This window comes from Triticum dicoccoides, chromosome 2A (assembly GCF_002162155.2).
Source record: "Triticum dicoccoides isolate Atlit2015 ecotype Zavitan chromosome 2A, WEW_v2.0, whole genome shotgun sequence".
Taxonomy (NCBI): Eukaryota; Viridiplantae; Streptophyta; class Magnoliopsida; order Poales; family Poaceae; genus Triticum; species Triticum dicoccoides.
In genome coordinates, this window is record NC_041382.1 from 634,973,631 (window position 1) to 634,991,108 (window position 17,478).

General features: G+C 42.9%; 2 protein-coding genes across 2 annotated transcripts; one reads left to right on the forward strand and one right to left on the reverse strand.

Annotated features, from left to right (window-relative positions):
• Positions 1-269: 269 nt before the first annotated feature.
• LOC119355899 (vacuolar-processing enzyme beta-isozyme 1-like) lies at positions 270-4,683 on the reverse strand. The gene is made up of 9 exons (XM_037622781.1): positions 4,280-4,683; positions 3,452-3,616; positions 3,130-3,286; positions 2,808-2,893; positions 2,500-2,699; positions 1,885-1,933; positions 1,614-1,820; positions 820-1,026; positions 270-680 (listed from the first exon to the last, which is right to left on the reverse strand). Exons 1-9 carry the CDS (start codon positions 4,502-4,504, stop codon positions 498-500), a joined length of 1,479 nt encoding a protein of 492 aa, XP_037478678.1. The 5' UTR covers positions 4,505-4,683; the 3' UTR covers positions 270-497.
• Positions 4,684-12,574: 7,891 nt separating this feature from the next.
• Positions 12,575-15,761, forward strand: LOC119355900 (hsp70-Hsp90 organizing protein-like). Its single transcript, XM_037622782.1, has 6 exons — positions 12,575-13,578; positions 14,227-14,515; positions 14,622-14,707; positions 14,950-15,173; positions 15,253-15,379; positions 15,473-15,761. Exons 1-6 carry the CDS (start codon positions 12,697-12,699, stop codon positions 15,584-15,586), a joined length of 1,722 nt encoding a protein of 573 aa, XP_037478679.1. The 5' UTR covers positions 12,575-12,696; the 3' UTR covers positions 15,587-15,761.
• The last annotated feature ends 1,717 nt before the right edge of the window (positions 15,762-17,478 follow it).

Consider the following 17,478-nt stretch of genomic DNA (forward strand, 5'->3'; position numbering starts at 1 on the left):
CAAGGTGTCACTTAGAATATTGATGAAGTCACAGCTCCAAATGCTCCACATAGTAAGAATCCAGCTATTGAAAAGGCACCAACAAGGAAATGGAAGGTCTTAGCTTCTAAGCCTCCTCCTAAGCCAAGAGCTCCAAGGAAGAGACCACCAAAGATTGTGGATTCTCAAGAGAAAGAGCAAGAAGTGGATGAAGTCACAGCTGCTCAAGCAAAGGTTGCAGCCAAATTGCTAAGTGATGCTTCAAGTGGCCAAGCTAGAGCCACTAGAGCTAAAGGAAAACCCACACACTTCTGTTAATTAGTAATTGCCTTTCAATTGATTGTAGTGAAACACTGAAACTTACAAAGGCACGACCACAAACTACTGATTAACCCAACACGACATGGGGCGCATCGTTGGGTGGTTTCTTGGAAATCAGTGCATGTATGTACACCATATGAGGTCTAGGAACCTCTGGAGCATTTGCTACTTGCTCCTCTGTACTGCAGTGCAGCGGATCAAGCACTGTGCCCTACAGCCAGTGGGCTCCACTTGGCCGAGCCGTAACCGCCACAAGCGCTGATGCTTGCTTCCCTCATTTCGGCCTCGGAGATGCCATTGTTGCACATGTTTGCAAACGCCCTCATGTGTTTCATGCCATACTGAGTAAGTGATCCACACTGGGATTCGAAAACTCGGACCTGACAATTGGCATCAGCACAGAGTAAGTTCAACCGGAAACAGAAAGAGTGAGGGAGTGCAAATGGTGAAGGCGAGCAACAGCAGAATCTCCATGTGTTGCATATTTATGGAATTCAAGTAAGAAACTGTTACACTCACCGTCCTCTTCAGGCAATCCCAATCGTCGACTAGTGGTTGGCCAGAGCTTCTAGCAGCCTCAATCATTGAAGGCCCATTTTCAAATCCAAAGACAAGCTTCCCGATGAAATCGATACTGCTGTCGAGATGCTTCCTGTGTACCACAGTTTCTTTGATCTCCCTGAGAACCCTCTGCTTCTCTTCCGATCCCCCATTTAACTTCTCATACTGAAAGTGAGAAGATACATTATTAGCAGACAAAGTTGGCAAAACAAAGCACTGGCTAGTGGCTACAAAAATTTGATGCGCAAAACTTGGGTCTATCATGAGAGGGCATGAGCTTGAGCTGAAAGTTAGTATATGAGCTCAAGCCCTTCAAGTCGTATGCTATAGTTTCAGAGTACTGTTGCCATATCTTCTCAGCACCATGAAGCTACATTTGTATGCTAAGGATGAATTAACAAATAAGTTACTCTCTCCGATCCATATTAATTGTCGCTGATTTAGTATAGTCTTACTAAATCAGCGACAATTAATATGGACCGGAGGGCGTAATTAGTTTCATTTCAAAAACTCTTCTAAAATATCTCCTTTTTTTTCTAGAATTTCTACATACAATTTGAAATATTCTAAATAGAATAAAAATCAAGATTTAATAACCTCTACATGCATGCATCCATGGAGCATTTGTTGTAGTAAATTCGTATACATAGGAATTCATGAGTTATAACACAAAAAGATGCATGTTTTTTTTTCTTCCGAGGTTTAAGATGCATCGTTTTGAGCAGCAACACATAGAACGAACTGGAATTTACCCTTTTCCACATGAAAAGAACATCAGCATCTCTTTGATTGATTGCACCCTCCAGGTCGGGCAAAAGCAGCCTGTTTGCTACATTGGAATTTGCAGGATCGAAACCTTGGTAAAGGAAAAGCTTCTCGTCCTTGAATGTCTTGTCACCATACTCCATGACATGAGAACCCTTATCGAATTCCATTGATTTTGATGTTCTCGTTTTAACCTGCCCAAGAAAACAGTGACTAGATGCCACTAACCAGTATGAAGAAAGTGTACTCGAGACTTACCACCTCGTACTGCTGCTTGAGTGTTTCCTTCTTTAGATTGTGAGTTTCACTGCAAAGTAGGATCAAATGGTTCGGAACCGCAAACACCATGGTTATAAATAACTGCTACAACAAAAATGCTCTAGCAGTGATACTTCCCAAGCGGCCAAGCCAATTAAGTCATCTTCTTTATGTATTTGCGCATCTTTGTTATTACCATTTGCAGGTGCAGTGCGACTTATGAATGGTTTATGTGTTACACAGGTAGCCAATGATCGCAATAAAACACACTTATGTTGTGCTTTCTAGTGTGATAAGACATTATTATCCAACAGAAAATACTAAAGTGTGTCTTGTAGAGAGTGATAAAGAATTTATTGTCTTGGGTCTGAATATCAGGTGACAGATACAAACTTTGAGGGTTAACAATGAAAAGAAGTCTCAACAAGAGCATTGAGCAATAATCCAAACATAACCATACCAAGTATTGTTAATGCAAATCATGCAGCTAATTAAAATCAAATATATAAAGCCCTGTAGACATATCTTTCGACAAATTTTAAAAATAATGCAGGTTTATGAGATGCCAGAAAACAGATCAGGTGCCAAGCATAATATATTACAGTTGGTGCATACCTGTCTTCCATCCAAGAAACACTGTAGATGTCTCCTAAACAGGTATCATATTCAGCAGGAGGTGATGATTTCATCCCAGGGCAGTATGCTCCCCAACTATTTTCGACCGCATTTGATGCTGTTGTAACATAAATATTAAGATCTTCTGGCAATAAACCCTCAAATATACTGCCACTTTCACACGCTTCAACATATATAATCTGCCAAAATTGTAATTCTAATTAGAGATAAGACAGTATGCATACTGTATCAGATTAAAAATACACCTTTTTTTATCTCAAGAGAGAAAGGGCAGAAAGGATACATACCATTTTTGAATAACTTTTGGAAGCATGCTTCTCTCGTAACACTTTGATGAAGTCGCCAGCATAAATATATGGCCTGTTGGGCATACCTATAAACTTGCTGCGGTTAGCTAAGTTATACTCCCTCCGTTCCTAAGTATAAGTCTTTCTAGAAATTCCACTACGGACTACATACGTAGCAAAATGAGTGAATCTACACTGTAAAGTACGTCTATATACATCCGTATGTAATCCGCATTGAAATCTCTAAAAAGACTTATATTTAGGAACGGAGGGAGTACAAAAAAAACCAGCTAGAGAACAACGTTCAAGCAGGAGTATGCACCTAGAACACCAGGACCCCCATGATCCGCGTAATAGATGAAGATGTGGTCCTTTGATTTGCTGTTTATCACCTTCCTACTCCCTCCAGTAACCGCGGTTTTGTTCCCCAATAGAACTGCAAAGAAGTTTTCAGCGGTGACCTGTTTACCAGTGTAGTCCTGTAATGCATGTTAAGTTGGTCAGTCTTGTAGGAACACAAGTACACAACAGTATGCCTTTTGTACATCAAACAAGGCTAAAGCTAGCAATCCGTCTCCAATTAAAAAGCGCAATCTATTAGAGTTCTTGTCTGAATTAAAGGGAACACAGCCAGGTAATTATACCTTGGGAACACCAGTGTAAACATCTTCGCCTTTAGGATGGTTGATGATGACTCCAGGCCTTGGGTTGAAGTCGTTTTTGGCGATATCATCGTACATAAACACCACAATGTTCTCCTCCTTTAGGCCCCCCTTCCTCAGGATCTGGTAGGCGTGGCACACATCGGCCTGTAGGTCGTACGTGCATCAACAGCACCACAACCATTGAGCAATGAGAAAGCACTCAAAGAATTGTTCAGTGGTCGTATTTTGACGAGGTACTGATATACGAGCGGCATTGAGTTATTATGACCAAAATACAACAACAAAGCCTTTAGTCCCAAACAAGTTGGGGTAGGCTAGAGGTGAAACCCATAAGATCTCGCAACCAACTCATGGCTCTGGCACATGGATAGCAAGCTTCCACGCACCCCTGTCCATAGCTAGCTCTTTGTCGATACTCCAATCCTTCAGGTCTCTCTTAACGGACTCCTCCCATGTCAAAATCGGTCGACCCCGCCCTCTCTTGAGTTATTATGACCAAAATAATATACAAAAATCAATTATTCGCCAATGGTGCTCAGCCGGACTAAATTTATGTTCCAATCAAATGTATGCACTTAGACAGGAAGCAAGTACTACTAAACATCTGATCAGAGATTCAGACTACTTAACTACTTATCCCTATTGTAAAGAACAGAGCAAGTAACTACAAAGAACAGAGCAAAGAATGGCGTGGAACCTCCCACTGGAAAGGGAAAGTTGACCAAAAGTTTCAACATTTCAGCTCGCAGTCGCCCTAGACCCTAACAATGCTACTCGCATCCGAGGCCGCCTTCGACGGAGTCTCACCTGGTGCCGGTAGTTCCCGTAGCCAGAAGAGCCGGCAACGAGGACGGCCCACTTCGTCGCCCCTTCCTCCGCCGCCGGCGCGGCAGGGGCAGGGGCGGGGGCAGCGCCCTTCTCGGTCGGCAGCCGAATCAGCGGCTCCCAGCTCCCCTTGGCCGGATCCGCGGCGGCCGCGGCCACCGCCAGGAGCGGGAGGAATCCACAAACCCACCACGCAGACGCAGGCATCGCCGCCAGCGAGAACCAGTGCGTGACGGCGTGTGCTGGAGGAGAAAGAAAGCAGAGAGCAGCGTGATCGTGCCGGTGGGGATCGGGGCCGCATTTTATAGCCGCGGCGGCGTGCCCCCCGTGGACACGTGGTGCGCGAGGTAAGCCCTGCCCCGTGGTGCGCGGGTCGTCGCCCTGCGAAGGCGAAACGTGGGAGACGACGACGAGGCAGTTCGCTCCCGTCCCGCAGCCGATTTTGCGTGCCGTGGGCAGTGTCGCATTTTCTTTTGGCCTCAAAATGCACGCCTGGACTTGCTGAAAGGTGCCGTGCGATGGCGCACTCGGCGTCCGCGCTGGCGGCTAGCGTCGTGGATTCGCGGACGGTGGGAGGAAGGGTCTGTAAAGCGTCCCACGCCATTGCTTCCTCCCGGGCAAACGGACAGTTTTGCGATGCAATTTTTTTTTTGAGTAATTGCGATGCAGCTTTTGCAAAAGATAACTTGTTTTTTTTTTTTTGAGGGAATGCAAAAGATAACTTGTTGATGATTGAGATGATGAGAGGGAAACGTGATCAGCTCTCGCGCGGACGCCGTGACGCATGACGCGGATAGACTTCTTCAGCGAAAAGAAGAAGAAAAGTTGCCAAGATTTCGGAGGAACATCATTCTCACCAGGAACAGGTTGAGCGCGTCCAACCATAGACCTACTGGTCGTGCACGAATCTGACTAACCAGTCCATCTATTCAGTGCTGTTGACATAAGAAGCAGGGCAAATCTAAAGAACTAAACTTAGGGGCGTAAACCGAACATTACTTAAAAAATTGCAAACATTGTTTCGAATTTCAAACACTTTTAAGTTACGAATAAATTTTCACAAGCACGAACAATTTTAGAAATTTCTCACCATATTTTGAAATTATGAAGAAATTTTCAAATTCGTGAACATTTTTTGAAAACATGGACGGAATTTGAATTTGTAAAAAAATCTCAAAATATAGAGCATCATTAAAATTCAGATTTTTTTAAAAAACTCGATTTTTTTTAATTCCAGAACATGTTTTGAAAACATGAACATTTTTTGAATTTGTGAAAAAAATGAAAACAGGGAAAAAATAAATTCTGAGCAAAAAAATTTAAACTGAGAACAATTGGAAAATCCTGAAAAAAATAAATAAATGCGAAATGTTTTATATATGTGAATAAAAATTTGAAAAGAAAAAGGATTTTTTTCTAAACCTTAGAACATTTTTCCAAAATATGAGCATTTTTTGAATTGGTGAACAGAATTTGAAGACCAGGACAAGTTGTGAAATCCAGAACCAAATTATGAAACTGAAATCAATTAGAAAATCCACAATTTTGAAAACAGGAACATTTATTTAAACTCCCGAGCAAAAACCATAACGCGAACAATTTTTGAAACACGGACAATTTTTTTAAACTACTGAGAAAATTTAAAAATGGGAACAAATTTTGGAAATGGGAACATTTTCTGAAACTCGGAACAAAATTCAAAACGCAAGTAATTTTAGAAAACATGAACATTTCTTGAAAACGGGAACATTTTCTGAAACTCCCGAACAAAATGCAAAACACATTTAATTTTAGAACACACAAACATTTCTTGAAAATGGGAACATTTTCTGAAACTCCTGAACAAACTTTTGAAAACACGAACATTTTTTCGAATTATGTGAATAACACTTTTTGGAAAACATGGATTTCTTGAAAATTCTGCAACTTTTGAAAAAGGAAAAGACTTGAAAAATAATAAAGTAAAAAGGAAAAAAGAAACAGAAAAAAAAAGCAAAGGAAACGGAAAATGAAAAATAGAAATAAAAAATGAGAAATGAAAATAAATATAACAAAACAAAAATCCGGTTCAGGAACTCTCTAGAAGGTTCCCTAAACCGGCCAAAAACAAGCAGGGTTCAATATTTTTTTTTGAGACAAAGCTGGGTTCACATAGAAGGTTCCCAGAAACCGCTCACGAGAAAGCTACGCGTACTATTATACATGGGCCGGCCCAATTGGTCGATAGGTCTACTTGCCTGTGCAAACCCCCCACTGTATACTGTATGACGCAGAGAGCGGCACATATGGAATTCCACGAGCCGGGAGCAGAGCTGTGGGCGGTGGTGAGTGTGGTTGGAGGCCGAAATGATATTTGAGGGGTGCTTTTTATAAAGATCACTTTCACCTTCTTAGTTTGACACGCGACATGTGCGACACTTATTGTAATTTGGAAGATTTTCTTTTTTGTAGATTCATTTATTCAAAATGTTTTATCTCTTAAATCGTGTGTTTAAATTTTGAATCATTTTTATCGTTGGATTTCTCGCATCAAGATCTTCAAAACTAGATCCCATGTTGATAGGTTTTGATGAACTTTTTTTCATGAAATAACCGGAGAAAAAAACCAAATCGGGAGCATGGTTTTTTTTTCCTTTCCATAAAAGGCACGGCCGTGCTTCTCGCGAAAGCACAACCGTGCCTTTTGCGAAAGTAAAACTGTGCCTCTCACGGAAGGAAAAAAATAGAAAACATGTTTTTCCCGTTTCCGAGAGGCATTACAGAAGCACAACCGTACCTCTCGCGGAAAGAAAAAACAGAAAACACGGTTTTTTTTTCTTCCGAGAGGCACGACCGTGCTTCTCGCGAAAGCACAGTCGTGGCTCTCGCGAAAAGAAAAAACAAAAAATATTTTTTTTTCCTGTTCTCAAGAGACACGGCCGTGCCTCTCACGAAAACATAACAGTGTCTTCTGTGGAAACAAAATTGTGCCTCTCGCGGAAGTAAAAAAATAAAAAACGTGTATTTTTTTTGAGAGGTACGGTCGTGCCTCTCGCGGAAGCAAACCCATACCTTTCGCAGAAGCAAAAAAAAAAGGAAAAATTTTAAACTTTTTGTCCTAAACCTAAGAAAGACTGGTAGAAAACCAAAAAGTCCAAAAAAACCCGAAAAAGATCCGTTTAAAGAGCAAAAAATACGTGCAGAAAAATAAATAAATAAAATTCGGAGGAAGCGTCCAGAGCGCGACACATGACGGCGATTGAGAGCGTGTCAAGTGGTAGGCTTTCAACCCACCCGCAAATGATCGTTATGAGGTTTTCGATGAAGCGCACGTTAACTAGTTGCTTCCAATGAAGCTTCTCCAAGTCCTTCCTGTATGCTGCCGGTGCCTGAAGCTTCTCCACGCTGGGTCGGCCCCATCTAGCATTTTCTCTCTTCGGTGTTTTAATCCGCAGAAAGTAGGGCGCTAACCGTGATTCGAACCAGTGTACGCCTGACCTAGTACCACTGGTGTAACTACCAAGCTGCCACGCAGAATCTGTTGGAATTACAAGCAAACTACTACGAGATTTAATCTGAATAAACAGAAAATAAATCATGACAGCAATTGCAGAGATTAAGATAATCATGCGAACTAACATAGTAGATGAACAAATCACATCTAGGGCACATACTAGAAACATGAATTCTATCACAATCTCGAATAAGAAGGATAGAATCACATATGGTGCGGGAACAACACCGCCAGTGTTAACGTTGCCGCCCATGTCGTCGAGGATGAGGTTGCCGAGGTCAAGGAAGAAGTCGTCGCTGCCAACAGTCGCGTGAGTGCGTTCCTCAAAAACCTGATCGCCCCTCTCCCGTACAGGATCGCGAGAGGCGAGGTTCCGGAGGCCTGCTGTCTCTTCTCCCGGTGCACGCCGAAAATAGGGATGAAGAAGACTTGCTTGGCGGCGCAATGATCTGGAATGGTGATGTGAAATCATACGAAGCGGCGGCGGCTAGGATAGACGTCTGCTTGACTATATAGTGCGGGCCGGGTAGGTCGTGGGAGTGACACATTAATTTTCCCGAGTAGCAAAAATATAGACAACGTGCATAGCTTTTCGGCTCAATCTCGCAACCTGCGGCGCGTCGTGACGAGGCGAGCGAGGAGGAAGAGCACGCGTGTAGGTCTTATCTTCTCATGCTTATACAAGTGGTAGAAGAGCTCACCTTATAAAGAGGTGCAACTCTTACTCAACTTCTGTGGTGGGACTAAACTTTAGTCTCACTCACTCCACTCACATGTGTGCATGAATGGGCCAAGAGAATTTTAGAATTTTAGTTAGGCTTTGGGTCAAAGCCTTACTAGCAAAATTCCAACATAATCTCGCAAGATTGAAATGTTTCTATCTGTTATTCTTTCTTTTCCCCTTTTTCTTTTACCTATTTCTTTCTGTCTTTTTCTCTTCTTCCTGGTTTGATGAATTGTTTGAAAATATGTGAATTTTTTTAAAATCGATGATTTTTTTAGATTTGTGAACTTTTTTTATATTCGTAGAACCTTTCTCAAAAAATCGATGAAATATTTTCAAATCCGATGATTTTTTTAGATTCATTGAACCTTTTCAAAACCGACGAACTTTTTTTAAATTCAGTGAACTATTTGTTCAAAATTCGTGAATATTTTTTAATTCGTAAAATTTTTCATTTTTTTAATTTTTATATTAATCATCATGAACAAAGTTGACTATATTTTAATGTTTGTACTAAAAGAGGGGTCAAATAGGATTATTTTCCTCATCACATGCAACAAATTCAGCCTAGTCTAGTGGAAAAGCTTGAAGCTCCTGACTTAGGTGAGCAGAGATCGATTAGCCAGGAGCGCTAGCCGGCGTGTACATCGCCGATTAGGAGATCCCCTTGCGCATCATGGAGACGAAGGTCGAATGGCCTGGCCGAGTCATGGTTTTGGGCAGATTAGACTGCCAGCAAAAGCCGTACTCCTTTTGTGGCCGGAGTCATTGATGGCGATTTCTATGAGCACCATAACCTTGTTGAAGGCATTGATGTAGCATTCCTTCCCCCACGTCCCTAACATGCTACGGTGGAAACCCTAGATCCGTTCTTTTGGATCAGGCAATGGCATCCCTATTGGCTTTGATAAGCATCGTGTTTTTGCTTGGGGCATCGTCTTGGAGTTGGACTCGATCGGAGAAACTTGGGACTTGTTAATGTGGTCGGCGGTGGCTCACACGACATCTCCGTGGGAGCGGCAGAAGCTCCTCCACATGTAATGTGTGCCTGGCAAGTTATGTTGCCAACCTCATGGGGTCGAAGCAGGATAGGTTCGCTCTATCGGACATACCATTCCTCTTCGGCGGCGTCGAGATACGCGGATATGTTTGTGACAACTCATAGTGACACAACGGTTTTCGATGTGCACTCTGGTAGCGGCGAAAGCGCTCGATTATTCGGCGGTGTGTGTTGTGGGGTGTTGTCCTTCTAACATTTTCTATGTATTGTTGTGCTTTAGGTGCTATTTAGGGTTTTCACCTCAGTTTCCTCAATAACCGAGCAACCCTTTTTTATTTTTTTGGCACTCGTCTTATGCAGTGCATTCCTTTTGGGATGTTACCTGTAATATGCTCCTTTCGATTCAATTGATTTGATTGCTCTCCTACAAACACTGAAAAAAGAACAAACAATGTAGATAAAAATATCAACACTAATCATACCATCTCATCAATATTATTATTCTCATGTATATTAGTGACCAGTGATGCTTTGGATGTAATCAACCACAATGTCGTGCTCCTCACCAACTATGGCGGTCAGGGCATCTCCAAGGGTTATCCATCAAATGCTTGTGTTAAATGTTCGTGAGACGTAGGGTCGTGTCCACTTGTAAAAAAACATGGTGACAAAGGGCGTCCCCAAATTGTCCGCTACCCATTGTCCCAAACTCCTGACATTTGACAAAACAGTTGGTGTGCGCCATCCAGTGAGACGACACCAGTGCGGCAATGGCACATGAGATCGAGTTGCCCCCTCCCCCAACGTTGCAGCTTTATCATGGACACCATTAAGTTGTCACAACATTGTACGTAGAGTAGGCGCTCAAGGTGAAGCGTCGCGCCAACAAGAGAATATGAGAAGTCGATGTGAAGGCGAAGACGAAGACGAAGGCCCAGAAGACCATTGTGTTGAGTAGATATTCACCAGCAGCGCTATGTCTCGCTTATAGCGAGACCTAGCGTGCTCTCGCGTCAGGCACCTCCCTAAATGGGCCTGCCCATGCGCGCAGGAGGCCAAGACCTGTTTTTCATGTTTTATGTTTTGTTTTTCCCTTCATTTCTCTACTTTTGTTTATACTTTCAAATATTCTAAATAAATATTTTTTAAACACTTTACATAAACGTTTTTGAAAAATGTTGTTACCCAAGCATTTAAAAATGTTAAATGTGTCTAAAGAAAATGTTTCTAATGTGTACCAAAAACATACAATATGTGCGAAAAAAGTCTATCATGTATTTAAAAAAATGTTTATTAAACATTTGAAAAAATGTTAAACAAGTATACGAAAAATGTTAATCAAGCATTTGATAAATTTCAAATGTGTATAGAAAAAATGTTGACTACATATTAAAAAAATGTAAAACGTGTCTTTGAAAAATGTTAATCAAGCATTTGAAAATGTTAAATGTGCGTAGAAAAAGATTTTGACCATGTATTAAAAAATGATAATCTTGTATTTGAAAAATATTAATCAAGCATTTGAAAAATGTTTAAAATGTGTGTAGAAAAAAAAACTGAACATGTATTCAAAAAATGTTAACCAAGCATTTGATTTTCTTATTTAAAGTGTGCATAGAAAAAAAGCTGATCATGTATTAAAAAAATGTTAACCAAGCATTTGAAAAATGTTAAATGTGTACAAAGAAAATGTTTCTCATGTATACAAAAAATATACAATGTGTTTGAAAATAGTTGATCATGTATTTAGAAAATATTAATCAAGCAATTGAAAAACTGTTACACAAGTATTTGAAAAAAATTAATCAAGCATTTGAAAAATATTTAATGTGTATAAAAATGTTGATTATGTATTAAAAAAATGTTCCATCACACAATTATGATCAATCGTCGTGCATCCATCTAGTGGTGGAAGACCATGTATTAAAAATGTTAATGAAAAGTGGAAGATCGGTACTACAGTTACCAGAGTCGTCGCGCATCCATCTAATGGTGCATGTGTCCCAATTCTAGAAGGCGATTGGCTCGAAGGACACTATAAGTACTGATCTTCTACTTGTTATGAGCACAGTTGATTGGTGTTCCAAAGGTGTAGTCGAGCGCAGTTTGCGGGGAGTGTCTAGTGTGTGGGGCCAGAAGCAAGTTCCGCAAGTTCTTCTTCATTGTTAAGGCATGCCTATTAATTGGCGCACTTGGGAAAATCTCTACACAATGGTGAACAAGTTGCCATAGGCACCAGCTTGGGGGTAAGCTGGCCCTCGAGGAGAGGGGAGTTAAATAGTTAATGTCATGACACTGTACCTAGCGCATGCGCTCATAATGAAGCGTCGCACTGACAATATGTGAAATATGAATAGTCCATCCGAAGGTGAAGGCAGAGACCCAGAAGACGATCCATTGTGTTGAGTAGATAGTCACCCGCCTGGCATGTGGGTGAGGCATCATCGAGTATTCAAAACTTGTACCCATTTGGGCATCTCTCTCCTTCCGCCTCCGAGCTAAGTTTGTGATTCACCCGAATTCCAGCATGATGCCATGGAACCTTATATCCAATTGACAATCAAGTGATATGGGTTGTGACACAAGCAGCCGATTGGTAGCTCAACATGGTGTGGCGTGTCCGCATGTGCCGTTGTAAGCGAGGTAGCACAACCGTTGTGGGTCCCATATCAGCCGCACCATGTCAAGGCTCTCAAGAAAAAAGCCATGAAATTAGGAAAAAGAAAAGAAAAAAAAGAATTAACAAAGGAAAAAAAGAACAATAAAACAAAGAATCCGGACAAGGAAAAAAAAAGAACGCGCTATTGGGCCACAACCTGCGGCGAGTCAAAGCCCAGAACGGACTCCTCGTCTCGGCGAAGGAAAAGTTTCCGGACTCTGAATTTGAAGCGGACCCGAGCCAAGCTCACGAGCGGTCTCGCGCGAGTTCCCGTTCCCCCCTACCTCAGGAACCTTCCAGAATCGCTCCTTTTTTCCCCGTAAAAAAATACAACTTCCAGAATCGTTGAGATCGGACGGCCGCCGTCGGGAACCTTCTCCCCCCAATATAATCCCCCTCCTCCGCGACGCCTCCCCCCATCGAACTCCGCCAGTCGATTCCAATCCGACGATCCCGAGCCCCCCGCATCCCGATCGATCGCAACCCAAGCGGACGCAGCCGGCCATCCAGCCAACCAATCGCGATGGCCGCCGACGAGGCCAAGGCGAAGGGCAACGCGGCGTTCTCGGCCGGCCGCTTCGAGGAGGCGGCGGGCCACTTCGGCGACGCCATCGCGCTCGCCCCCGACAACCACGTCCTCTTCTCCAACCGCTCGGCGGCCTACGCCTCGCTCCACCGCTACAAGGAGGCGCTCGCCGACGCCGAGCGGACCGTCGCGCTCAGGCCCGACTGGGCCAAGGGCTACTCCCGCCTCGGCGCCGCGCGTCTCGGGTCGGGCGACGCCGCGGGCGCCGTCGAGGCCTACGAGAAGGGCCTCGCCCTCGACCCCTCCAACGCCGCCCTCAAGGACGGGCTCGCCCAGGCCCGGTCGGCGGCCCTCCCCCGCCGCCCGGCCTCCGGCGCCGACGCCATTGGCAAGATTTTCCAGGGGCCCGACCTCTGGAGCAAGATCGCCGCCGACCCCACCACGCGCGCCTACCTCGACCAGCCCGACTTCATGCAGATGCTGCGCGATCTGCAGCGGAACCCAGGCAACCTCAACAACTACCTCTCCGACCCCCGCATGATGCAGGTGCTCAGCCTCATGCTCAACATCAAGGTCCAGAACCAGAACAATGACGCCTCCGAGCCGGCGCCGGCCAAGTCGTCCCCGCCGCCGCCACAGAAGCAGCCCGAGACCAAGCCGAGAGAGCCGGAGCCCGAACCTGTGGAGATGACCGACGAGGAGAAGGAGCGGAAGGAGAGGAAGGCGGCGGCCCAGAAGGAGAAGGAGGCGGGGAACGCCGCTTACAAAAAGAAGGATTTCGAGACGGCGATCCAGCACTACACAAAAGCCATGGAGCTTGACGACGAGGACATCTCCTACCTCACAAACCGCGCCGCCGTTTACCTTGAGATGGGACAGGTGAGAATCCTCCTCGTTTGGCATTGGTAATTTCCTCTAATGTTTGTTACAGAGTCCTAATTTTAAACCTGTTTAAATTGCTTGTGTGATTCTGTAGCAGAATCTTAGAAATTTTTAAATACACTTGTTTAAAATTCTGTAGGAGAATCTTAGAAATTTCCAAATACACTTGTTTAAATTGCTTGTATGATTCTGTAGCAGAATCTTAGAAATTTCTAAATACACTTGTTTAAATTGCTTGTGTGATTCTGTAGCAGAATCTTAGAAATTTCTAAATACACTTGTTGAAATTGTTTGTGTGATTCTGTAGCAGAATCTTAGAAATTTCTAAGTACATTAGATAGAGAATACTGGTTGTTAGAATGATTTCACTGTAGAGGCGATCCTTGCACATTCAGTATTTAATAACAACAGTGAATTTACCTCTATATATCTGCTTCTTTTACCCTTTTGGGGCTTGGACTTGCTCTGTATACTTATTATATTAGTTTATTAGGCTTATGGGGCTTGAATCAACTGCAAATTTCGTAAAATCAGTAGTGTTCGTTACCTATGATTTTTCACTGCCACATGTTCTAACTTAACTCTCTCGAATTACTTATGCCTGTGGTGATTTGAGAGCTAATATTCTGTTTCTCCAAATACCAGTACGATGATTGCATTAAGGATTGTGACACGGCTGTTGAGAGGGGAAGGGAACTTCGTGCTGACTTCAAGATGGTTTCGAGGGCACTCACAAGGAAAGGAACTGCTCTTGCTAAACTTGCCAAGTCTTCCAAAGACTACGATGTTGCCATTGAGACTTTCCAGAAGGCTCTGACTGAGCATCGAAACCCAGATACCCTGAAAAGACTAAATGATGCTGAACGAGCAAAGAAGGAGCTCGAGCAACAAGAGTACTATGATCCAAAAATTGCTGACGAGGAGCGAGAGAAAGGTAAGCTGAGTGAATTCCACTGTTTGACACTTAACACTGCTTTTCTGCCCCTAATGATCTGCGGGTGTTGATGATGAGGTTTTCTGTTCTTGCTACTGCTCTGCAGGTAATGAGTTCTTTAAGCAGCAAAAATACCCAGAAGCAGTGAAGCATTACACTGAAGCGCTCAGGAGAAACCCGAAGGATCCGAAGGTAATTCCTTGATGTTTTATGTTCAACTGCTTGAGCTGAAAATTTCTGTGAAGACGTTTCACCAGTTTCATTGGTAAATTTGATGGGAAGAATATTGTTTACATCTGACCAGAAACCCGCATATAAGAATATTAATCAAATTATGCGGTGAACATATGGAAACTGCACATATATGTGCTTTCTGATGAATTAGTCTGTATAGTTGATGACTGCTAAGCGGCTACGTGGATTTTATATTTCAGGTTTACAGCAACAGGGCTGCCTGTTACACCAAGCTGGGTGCCATGCCTGAAGGTCTCAAGGATGCCGAGAAGTGCATCGAGCTAGATCCTACATTCTCCAAGGGATACACCAGGAAGGGTGCAATCCAGTTTTTCATGAAAGAATACGACAAAGCAATGGAAACTTATCAGGAAGGCCTAAAGCATGATCCGAGTAACCAGGAGCTGCTTGATGGTGTAAAGAGGTAAGTAACACTGAAAGAGATCATCAATCAGTCTTCGAATTCCACCAAGCAGCTCCTAACCGTGGCTGTCCCTTCTCAGATGTATTCAGCAGATCAACAAGGCGAACAGAGGCGAACTTACCCCGGAGGAACTGAAGGAGAGACAGGGCAAGGCTATGCAGGACCCTGAAATCCAGAACATCCTGACGGACCCTGTCATGCGGCAGGTAAGTTCATCATGAGATGTCTGTTTACTCTTTCTTGAGCCAGAGCTTGGTTTGCGAACGATGCCATAACTTTGAGGTGTTTGTTGTCTGCAGGTGTTGATTGATTTCCAGGAGAATCCAAGGGCTGCTCAGGAGCATCTCAAGAACCCTGGTGTTAAGCAAAAGATCCAGAAGCTCGTGAGCGCAGGGATAGTCCAGATGAAGTAGACCTAAATGCTGAGTGTCGGAGGTTTAGTTAGTTGGTTGACATTTTCTTGTCCGGGGTCAATTTTCCTCCGGATTTGGGTTTGTGTAAAAGTACATTTCGTGGTGGTTCTTAATTGGCTTGCTTGTGATGTGATACTTCACCTCGTCTGAAATTTGGTCTACTTTCCGTCGTCAATCGCTCTTCGGAGCTTAGTCCCAAACACTAGTGACGTGCTCTTCGCGTCTTGATGATTTGACCAAAGACAAATTTTGTAAAATTTGACTAGTGTTGTAGGAGAAGAGTAGGAGAAGATATCAACACCCACACTATGAAATCAATACTATTGGATGCATGATGAAATTAATTTCCGTAACAGTATTGTAGGAGTGGATGTTAATATTTTTTGCTTTAAAGTTAGTCAAATTTTATAAAAATTAACTTTGATCAAATTTTATATGCGGACTAAAAAAATAGAGTGAGTACTAAACAAAACCATCCTTAATACAACCTCCTTCGTCCCAAATTATGTATTCGTGTATCTAACACTATCTCAACTTTATATACTAATTATTAAAGTTTTTTTTTTTTTGAAAAGGGGACTTTCCGGCCTCTGCATCAGAACAATGCATACGGCCATATTTATAGATAAATAATAAGATTCAACAAGATTTTATAGTCTGAAAATAAAATAACAGCAAGATCACAAAGAGCCACATCGCCAAAAACAATAGGCCCAAAAACCACAACAGGCTGGCATAACAAAGATAGGTAAACTAATCGCCTATCCTATTACATGACCGTCATCTAAACCGGTTGAAGATATCCCGCGCTATCATCTCTCAGCGGATAGATCCAGTAACCAAACGCTCCCTGGCCTTCGTCGGAGTGAGTAACGACCACATACGAATGAGAGCAGTAGCCCAGAATAAAACGTGCAAAAAATAAATATTTGTTGTTCTGTTAAAAGCCAAATCATTCTACAGTTCCAAATTACCCACAACAAAGCACATACTCCTACGCGAATGTGTCTAGCTATTTCGGACTTTATCCCAACAAGCCACGTTTCAAGTAACGTACTGACCGAATTCGGAGGAGTAATGTTAAAAGCAATATGCACCGTGTGCCACAAAACTCTCGCCAACGGCAGTCAAAGAAGAGGTGCTTGATAGTTTCGTCCCGATCACAAAAACTACACCTAATAGATCCTGTCCAGTTGCGCTTAACCAAATTATTCTTTGTTAAAATGACTTGTTTATGTACAAACCACATAAACACTTTAATTTTCAAAAAAACTTTGACTTTCCAAACATCTTTGGAACTAGGAATAGCACTAGAGTTAATGACATCGATATACATCGACTTAACCGTAAACTCTCCATACCTAGTAAGCATCCAACACAACTGATCGGGCTGATGAGATAGCTGAACCTCCATCAGTCTACTCACCAAATAAAGACATGCTTCCCACCGGTCGCCAACGAGCGCCCTCCTAAACTGAATATTAAGGGAAATGGACTGCATAATCGTTGCAACAAGAGCATCACGTCTTTGAACAATACGATACAGGGACGGATACTGAAGCGCCAACGGTGTTTCACTAAGCCAAGTATTTTCCCAGAAGCGAGTGGTGTTGCCACTACCGACTATAAACTTTGTTCTATTAAAGAAGGCAGCTTTGACTCTCATAAGCCCCTTCTAAAATGGCGAGTCAGTCGGTCTCACTGTCGTCTGGGACGAAGTCTTGGACTGCAGATACTTACTACGGAGAATCTGCGCCCACGTGGCCTCAGTCTCAACTAATAACTTATACAGCCACTTGCTGAGACACTTATTAAAGTTAAGACACTTATTTTGAGATAAAGTGAATACTCATTACGTCCCAATATAAGTGTCAACTTTGTGTACGGAGGGA

Excerpts from the sequence above, each read along its gene's own strand:
- LOC119355899 (XM_037622781.1), bottom strand. The coding sequence starts at position 4,504 with ATGCCTGCGTCTGCGTGGTGGGTTTGTGGATTCCTCCCGCTCCTGGCG. Across the intron at positions 1,027-1,613 it reads TTCTTTTCATGTGGAAAAGG|TATGAGAAGTTAAATGGGGG; the intron begins GTAAATTCCAGT and ends TCTCACTTTCAG. Across the intron at positions 681-819 it reads GGGATTGCCTGAAGAGGACG|GTCCGAGTTTTCGAATCCCA; the intron begins GTGAGTGTAACA and ends GCCAATTGTCAG.
- LOC119355900 (XM_037622782.1), top strand. The coding sequence starts at position 12,697 with ATGGCCGCCGACGAGGCCAAGGCGAAGGGCAACGCGGCGTTCTCGGCC. Across the intron at positions 14,516-14,621 it reads TGACGAGGAGCGAGAGAAAG|GTAATGAGTTCTTTAAGCAG; the intron begins GTAAGCTGAGTG and ends ACTGCTCTGCAG. Across the intron at positions 14,708-14,949 it reads GAAACCCGAAGGATCCGAAG|GTTTACAGCAACAGGGCTGC; the intron begins GTAATTCCTTGA and ends TTTATATTTCAG.